Source organism: Tilletiopsis washingtonensis, assembly GCF_003144115.1.
Source record: "Tilletiopsis washingtonensis strain MCA 4186 unplaced genomic scaffold FA09scaffold_10, whole genome shotgun sequence".
Lineage (NCBI taxonomy): Eukaryota > Fungi > Basidiomycota > Exobasidiomycetes > Entylomatales > Tilletiopsis > Tilletiopsis washingtonensis.
Window position 1 is genome coordinate 145935 of NW_020312007.1, and position 7116 is coordinate 153050.

At 66.6% G+C, this 7116-nt stretch overlaps 4 protein-coding genes across 4 annotated transcripts; 2 read left to right on the top strand and 2 right to left on the bottom strand.

Moving 5' to 3' along the window:
• Positions 1-1138: 1138 nt before the first annotated feature.
• On the bottom strand, positions 1139-2846 carry FA09DRAFT_329749 (putative YMC1-protein of the mitochondrial carrier family). The gene is made up of 11 exons (XM_025742302.1): positions 2733-2846; positions 2627-2663; positions 2508-2563; positions 2387-2445; positions 2145-2334; positions 1997-2075; positions 1853-1937; positions 1628-1764; positions 1555-1573; positions 1334-1496; positions 1139-1259 (listed from the first exon to the last, which is right to left on the bottom strand). The coding sequence occupies exons 1-11, from the start codon at positions 2791-2793 to the stop codon at positions 1222-1224; spliced, it is 924 nt and encodes a 307-aa protein (XP_025598398.1). The 5' UTR covers positions 2794-2846; the 3' UTR covers positions 1139-1221.
• An 857-nt stretch (positions 2847-3703) lies between these two features.
• FA09DRAFT_297199 (putative NADP-dependent mannitol dehydrogenase) lies at positions 3704-4757 on the top strand (the record flags this gene model as incomplete). The annotated part of the gene is made up of 5 exons (XM_025740198.1): positions 3704-3767; positions 3831-4225; positions 4310-4348; positions 4406-4639; positions 4701-4757. 5 exons carry the CDS (start codon positions 3704-3706, stop codon positions 4755-4757), a joined length of 789 nt encoding a protein of 262 aa, XP_025598399.1.
• Positions 4758-4764: 7 nt separating this feature from the next.
• On the bottom strand, positions 4765-5476 carry FA09DRAFT_17809 (hypothetical protein). Its single transcript, XM_025739321.1, has one exon. The coding sequence runs from the start codon at positions 5435-5437 to the stop codon at positions 4910-4912; it is 528 nt and encodes a 175-aa protein (XP_025598400.1). The 5' UTR covers positions 5438-5476; the 3' UTR covers positions 4765-4909.
• A 204-nt stretch (positions 5477-5680) lies between these two features.
• Positions 5681-6579, top strand: FA09DRAFT_329750 (Redoxin). Its single transcript, XM_025742303.1, has 4 exons — positions 5681-5874; positions 5984-6166; positions 6232-6346; positions 6428-6579. The coding sequence occupies exons 1-4, from the start codon at positions 5732-5734 to the stop codon at positions 6500-6502; spliced, it is 516 nt and encodes a 171-aa protein (XP_025598401.1). The 5' UTR covers positions 5681-5731; the 3' UTR covers positions 6503-6579.
• Positions 6580-7116: the final 537 nt, after the last annotated feature.

Here is a 7116-nt window from a genome sequence, read left to right on the forward strand (position 1 = left end):
CGCCGCTGCCGTCGTCAGTAGAGCTCTCAGCTGCAAACCCAGCAAAGCTCGAGCCAGAGGCCCAGACGCTTGACATCGTGTAGCACTGCAATTCCAACGAGGAAAGGCCACAGACAGCTACTCCACCGCTTCGATAGGCGAGGGCCATGCCCCCCGTCTCTGCGAGTGTCTTTGCTCTTCTGCGCCTCCTAGCGCTGTACCTCCCGTGCCTCCGCCTCCGCTTGCAAACCCCCCCCCCCCCCCCCCCCTGGGCGTCTCTCGCGTCATCATCATCATCTCGCCTCTGCAAGGAACTCACCGCACCTCCCACCCACGCATCGCCAAACAGCCAGCTGCTCCTCTTCAGCTTGACCTCTGCCGCCTCTTTTGCTCCCAGCGTCTGCTGCACGTGCTCGTCGCAGCGCACGCGCTCCAGCGTCGCCTTGAGCACGCTGCTGCCCAGGCGCTCGCGGTTCGTGGCGTGGGCGGTGAAGAGCAGCCAGGAGGCGAGCGTGGCGCCGCCGAGGAGCAGCGTGGCGCCGAGGCGGCGCGACGACGACGCCAGCGGCGGCAGGTCGCGGTGGGCGCGCGCGAAGGGGCGCGAGACATCGGCCGACTGCGAGGAGGAGGCGCTGCCGCTGCTGCTGCTGCTGCTGCTCGAGGCCGCGGCGCGAGGCAGAGGCGCAGAGGACAGGCGCCGAACGGTACTTGTCCGTGCAGCAGGCGCCGTCGCTTGCGCCAGAGGCAAGAGGCAGCGACGCAGCATCGTGCGCTGAGTGAGGGAGCGGGTGCGGGGGTGTGGAGGCGAGGGAGCAGCGTGCGGCGAGCAGCACAGGCGCCGGCACAGGTGCTGACAGCGCCGCACGAGACCATCACGTGATGGCACGGCACGGCACTCTACTGACATGCCTCGCTGCCCTCGCCTCGGCCCGACGTGGGGGACGCTGCGAGGGGCGCCGCAAGAGCTTGCAGCGCATCGACGCACGGCACAGGGCGTCAGTCGTGCATCTGCACAAGGGCAGCATGGCGCGCCGCCGGCCATGTCCTGCTGCGCGAGGCGCGCCTCGGCCGCGCTCTGCCATCGCGCCTTCTCCTCGCGCCGCCATCATGCACGGCTCCTTCAGTATGTCTGTGTGCACCTCTGTATACAGTCGTCGTTCCGCTCTCCGTCGTCCAAGTCTATGTGCCCGCTTCGTGGCGCAGACGGAGCCATACCTCCCCACACGAGCGTCTCCCATGCGTCTAGGACACGACGTACGGCTCCAGGTTCCTCGCCGCCCCTGTCATACGAATCAGTCATCATCAGTCTCTCTTCCTCTCTCTCTCGCAGCTTCGCCAAAGGGCACAGACTCACACTCGACCGCCAGGAACGTCGCGCTGTTGGAGAAGGGCGCACGCACGAGCGTGGGCGTCAGGCCGCGGAAGAAGCCGCCGGCGCCGGCGGAGCGATAGATTTGCCGCGCACAGTCGAGCGTGCCCTTGAACTTGCGCTCCGAGGGCAGGATCGCATCGGTTTGCTGTGCAGCGCATGAGTGAGCGAGCGAAAGAGGCACAGGGCAAGGAGGCGCGACGGACCATGCGCGTCTTGACGATGCTGCGGCGGAGCGTCAGTGAATGGTGTAGCGCAGAGAGCAGAGGCGGCACTCACTCGAAGGGGTATGCAGAGAGCCACACAGCCAGGCCGGAGGTGGCGCCAAAGAGCACGGCGTACATGCTCGGCATCTCCGAGCGCGTCTTTCCAGTCTTGGCGAGCAGCTGCTGCACGAGGTACTCGTAGGTGAGGAACTTACCACGGCGCCGGCGGGGGGGCCCAGGAGAGGCAGAGAGAAGATGAGCAATGCAGGCAGCGAGGAGAGAGTGGCAAGAGACGCACGTAGCAGCCCATGCCGTGTCCTTCTCTCAGCAGCGTCGGCACAATGCCTCGGAAGATGCCCGATGCGCCCGAAGCCTTGACGATTCTGGCGAAGCAAGCGTGATCAGCGTGGAGAGGCAGCTGCAGGCGTGAGCGCATACATACTTGCTTGCGCAGTCGAGCGGGCCACTGAACACCTTTGTCTGCTGCGTCTGCAGGCGAATGCGGATCTGCTCCACCGGTCCTGTTCACTTTCGCATCAGCGCCTTGCCCCACTCCTGATGCTTGCGAGAGAGAGGCGCAGAACACTCACCAGCGACGAAGCTGTTCGTCAGGCCCGCCGCGGCGCCCGCCAGGTACAGCTGTCCGCCCGAGAGGCCCTTGCCCTTGAGCGCCGGGTCACGCGCGGCATTGGCGGCGCCAAACTCGCGCTTCATGCGCTCAAAGACGCCGAACTGGATCGACACGCAGAGGCCCACGCCGAGCAGCGGCGTCAAGGTGCCCTGCCCTTGCTGGATCAGCGCAAGGCGCGAGGGCAAAGGGAGATGGACGGACCTTGTAGAAGGCCAAGGGACCCTCATTCTTGATGAGCTGCTTGGCACAGTCTGCCATGCCTGCGTGATTCGAGCTTCAGCTCTGCCTTTGCTCTTCCTTGTGCAGAGCTGCCGTGCCTCACCAGTGAAGGTGCCCTGCGGCGCCGTCTGCAGGCGCACCTTGACGATGTCCAGCGGCCTGTGTTCGAGGCGCGTCTCAGCGCTGCCGATGCCGCAGAAGCCAGCGAGAGGCACAACTCACTGGCCGACGAGCACCTGGGCGATGCCACCACATGTGCCTGTGCCCGCGCCTCTTCGTCAGCTCATGCTGCGCTGCCGACGGAGGAGTCGCAGAGGCAGCAGCGCACCGCTGAGAATGTCCTTGGACGTGCGGCTGATGCGCCCGGTGGGCGCCGGCAGCTCAGCCATGATGCGGCGCGGAGGATGTGGAGACGGAGAGAGTCGAGCTGCCGTGCACGAGGAGAGCTCGCGCTGCTGGGACGCCGAGCGGACAAGGACAGGCGGGAGGGAGAGGAAGTGAGAGAGGCGAAGACCCGAGCCGTCATGCCCCGGAAGTCGGGCAGGGCGACAATCGCGCGTGCGCGCCCGCGAATAGCTGCACTCTGGCGCAGCGGCCAGGCCCTCTTCGGCGTGCCCCTGTCTCTGAAGACACCGCCACTTTGCTCCTTTCGCACTACAGAGGCTAGTGCTGGCCCTCTTGTAGAAGCTCGTGGAGCTGCAGACTGTGCACGGTGCTGCCGGACGGCGTCAAGACGGTGCTGCCTCGCTGCGAGATGAGGCCGAGCCACGTGACGTCCGGGCGCAGATTCCCACGGTGCACGGGTGCTTCCGCGGGCGGGCTGGTGCCGAGCGCTCGCGCCTCCACGCGCGGCGCGACACAGGGCAGATGCCTTGTGCCTGCCGAGAGCTGTGCGCCTGTCGAGCACTCTGCGGCATGACGCCGTGGCGCCGCGCGAGCGCGCTGCCGCGCTGCACCCTCTCGCGGCGTGCGCATGCGCGAACTTGCTCGGACGGCCGTCCGAGCGCTGTCGCTTCGCATCGAGGCACGCCGGGCGACCCTCGTGGCCTGAGCGTCGTGCCTGCCCCTGCCCTCTGCCGCTGCGCCGCGCCTGCCAGCGACGCCCGCCGAAGCCTGAACCCGCTCTCAGCCTCAACCCTGCGCGACGCCCCGATTGCACCTTGGCTTCGCACCACCACCACCCACACCCACCTCTCTTCACCGCCCCACCAACCCACACACCGCAACGTGAGTGCCGCCTGGCTGCGCCTGCGCCGGCACCTGTCCTCGCCCATCTCTGTGCTGACACGCCGCCGCAGCATGGTCTTCACCATCGATCTCTCCGGCAAGACGATTGTCGTCTCGGGCGGCAACCGCGGCATCGGTGAGTGGGCCGCGCGCACGCTCTGCCGCACGGTGCCCTGTGGGCTCACACCCCCTTCTGCAGGACTGGCCATGTCCGAGGCCTGCGCCAACGCCGGCGCCAACGTGGCCATTCTCTTCCACTCGCACCCCAAGGCGCACGAGGCGGCCGAGAACGTGGCCAAGCAGTTCAACGTCAAGTGCAAGGCGTACCAGTGCGACGTCGGCGACGCCAAGCTCGTCAAGGACACGGTGGCGCAGATCGAGGGCGACCTCGGCACGCCCATCCACGGCCTCTGCGCCAACGCCGGTGTCTCGGTCGTCAAGCCTGCTCTGGAGCTCACCACCGAGGACTTCCACAAGGTCTTCAACGCAAACGTCCTCGGCGCCTTCAACACGTGCCAGGCCCTCGCGCAGCACTGGGTCGAGAAGGGCTACAAGACGGGCTCCATCGTCATCACCAGCTCCATGTCGTCGAGCGTGAGTCGGAGTGGCTACGTGTGACGCGCAGCAGAGCACCCCGTGCCACTGGCTAGCCGAGACTGACACGATCGCCTCGCACAGCTGTACAACCAGAAGGGCCTCAACGACCCTCTGACGCAGGTGCGCATCCCCGCTTGGCCCCCCGCTCTCCTCCCATGCTGACTCTCCCGCGCGTAGATCTTCTACAACGCCTCCAAGGGCGCCGTGACGAACATGGTCAAGGGTCTTGCCACCGAGTGGGTCAAGCACGGCATCCGCGTCAACGCCCTCGAGCCGGGCTTCTGCGAGACGGAGCAGACGAGCGGCATGGACCCCAAGATTCGCGAGTGGCAGGCCGCCTCGGTGCCCATGGGCCGCTTCAGCCAGCCGCACGAGCAGGCCGACCCGGCCATCCTGCTGCTGTCCGACAAGGTGCGTGTGCCAAGCACCACCACTGCATACGTGCTGCCTGCTCACCTGTCCCCTGGCGCAGGCATCGTACATCACCGGCACGCAGCTGCGGCCCGACGGCGGCTTCAGCGCCTACTAAGCGCTGCGCCGCGACATGTACTGCGCACGCTCCGGCCTCGATACCTGTCTACTCCGGGCCGGGAGCTGCGCAGCAGACGGGACATACACGCACACACACACACACACGCACAACCGTCTTGTAGTTGAGCGCAACCTGATGAACTCACGATACTAGCACCTCGCTCGCTGCTGCTGGCCGCTGCTGCTTCTGTTCGCTGCTAGTGAAGGCGAAGGAACGCTTGCGCGACGCCCGGCTGTTGGAAGGGCAGACTGCCCGCCGCTCTGCTGGTTGCCGCTGCTGCGTGGTTTCAGCGCAGGGTCATCCGTGCTGGGCGAGTGCGCACGTCTAGATGCAGCACAGCAGCACGGCAGACGAGACAGCGGCACCAGGGGCAAGGGAGCGTCCTTGACGTGGCGGCCGGTGCTGGACGTGGGCGCTGCAACGAGACGACAGTGACACTCGTACTTGTCCTCCGTGCCAGAGCGCAGGCAGCGACGGCCGCTGCGGCCAACAACAGATGAGATCTGCGAGAACAACCAAGACTCGTGGGCTTGCAGCAGCACAAGGCACGCACGGCGCCCAGCAGCACAGGCGAGACGAGCGCAGGGCAGCCACTGGAGCAGTGCGCGGCAGCTGCAGAGAGCAGCGACGAAGAGGCAGCAGCAGCGTGCAGGTGCCGCCCGCCGCGGCACCACCATGGCGCGCTCGGCCGCGGCGCAGGCCTGGGCGTGCGGAGCAGGGAGCGGCGGCGCTCGGCGGCGCTCGGCGGCGGCTGCGGGAGAAGCCGCGCGCATGTGGAGGGCCGCAGCGTGACGTGGCGGGTGCGCGTCCGTGCGCAGAAGCCAGCTCCACCTCGCAAGGGCGGCGATCGACCTTCGGCGACCGCTCCGTGTGCGCCGCTGCATAAGACTCCACTCGCACTAGCCGCCCTTCTCCTCCGTACCACAACCACCCACCAATCCACCACAGACACACAGCACCCTCACTCCGCAATGACCTCGCTCGTCAACAAGATCTCCGGCGCCGTGTCGCCGCTCAAGGTGGGCGCCACCGTCGACACGGGCCTCAAGCTCAAGGAGGACGACCCGCACGAGGGCACCGTGTCGCTCGACAAGGTGCCGGGAAAGATCATCATGTGAGTCGGCACGAGTGGGTGCCAGCGGCGCGGCTGCCGAGAGCCACGGCGGCACTTCTCGCTGCTCATCTCGTCGCCCCCGTGCTGACCTGCCTTCGCGCCCCCACAGCGTCGGTGTCCCCGGCGCCTTCACGCCGCCCTGCTCCTCGCACGTGCCGGGCTACGTGCAGAACGAGGACAAGTTCCTGGCCAAGGGCATCAAGGAGATCTACGTCGTGGCCGTCAACGACGCCTTCTGCACCAAGGCGTGGAAGAAGGAGCTGGGCGCCGAGGGCAGCAAGGTGCACTTCCTGTGAGTTTCGCCGAGCCGGCACGACGCGCGCCTGGAGGAGAAAGGCTGACGCGATGCGACTGCAGTGCCGACGACACGGGCGCCTTCACCACAAAGGTCGGCATGCTCTTCGACGCCTCGGGCCTGCTCGGCAACCACCGCGCTCAGCGCTACGTCGCCGTCGTCGAGGATGGCAAGGTGGTGAGTTTGCCTCTTCCTAGCCTCTCCCTCTGCCGCTATGTGCGCCTTTGACGCAGCAGCTGAGACTCATCCATCCCGCAGACCCACTTCGAGGTGGAGGACGAGGCGCCCACGGTCGAGAAGACCAAGGCCGACAACATTCTTGCTCAGCTCTAAGTCTTGAAGCCAAGCCAATGTAGTCCTTCACGCGCCACGCCTCTTTACCCCATAGTACTCTCGGCGTGCGACTTGGCGAAGTAATGCCACTGTGATCACCCCTGCTGTCTGTCTCGCCTGAGCTTTCCGCCCTCTCTTTCTGAGCTCGCCGTCTTCTGTGTGAGCCGTCTGCGGCTCAGCAGCCATCTCAGCGCCGTGCGCACCCTGCTCGGCTGGACAGCATGCTCTGATTACAGAGGGACCCTTGCCCTTCGCCGCGATCACCGATCCTCATCAATCTCCTTCCACAGCTCCGCCTTGCGCTCGCGCTGCTTGGCCGAGGCCGCTGCGTTGCGCGCTGTGCGTTCCAGGCGCTAGCGATCATTGCGGAGGGCGTGGCGGGCGAGAGGGAAAGAAGAAGCGTGCGCGGGGCGTCAGCATCCGTCTCTCTCCTCGTTGCTGCTGCCTGTCTGTCTGGTGCTCCCTCTGCGCTTGAGGCAGCTGACTGATGTCTCCCAGCGTCCGAGCGTTGCCGTCCTCTTTGTCCCTCTACAGCCTCCCGCGCTCCCCCCGCACAGTCACTCTCATCGTCACTCCTCAGCCCTGCCTGCCCTCTCTCTGCACTTCTGCGCCGC

Coding starts and splice junctions, on each gene's coding strand:
- FA09DRAFT_17809 (XM_025739321.1), bottom strand. CDS start 5,437: ATGGTGGTGCCGCGGCGGGCGGCACCTGCACGCTGCTGCTGCCTCTTC.
- FA09DRAFT_329749 (XM_025742302.1), bottom strand. CDS start 2,793: ATGGCTGAGCTGCCGGCGCCCACCGGGCGCATCAGCCGCACGTCCAAG. Junction 2,664..2,732: donor GTCCAAGGACATTCTCAGCG/GTGCGCTGCTGC, acceptor GCGCGGGCACAG/GCACATGTGGTGGCATCGCC. Junction 1,938..1,996: donor CCGCTCGACTGCGCAAGCAA/GTATGTATGCGC, acceptor TTGCTTCGCCAG/AATCGTCAAGGCTTCGGGCG.
- FA09DRAFT_329750 (XM_025742303.1), top strand. CDS start 5,732: ATGACCTCGCTCGTCAACAAGATCTCCGGCGCCGTGTCGCCGCTCAAG. Junction 5,875..5,983: donor GTGCCGGGAAAGATCATCAT/GTGAGTCGGCAC, acceptor GCGCCCCCACAG/CGTCGGTGTCCCCGGCGCCT. Junction 6,167..6,231: donor GGCAGCAAGGTGCACTTCCT/GTGAGTTTCGCC, acceptor ATGCGACTGCAG/TGCCGACGACACGGGCGCCT.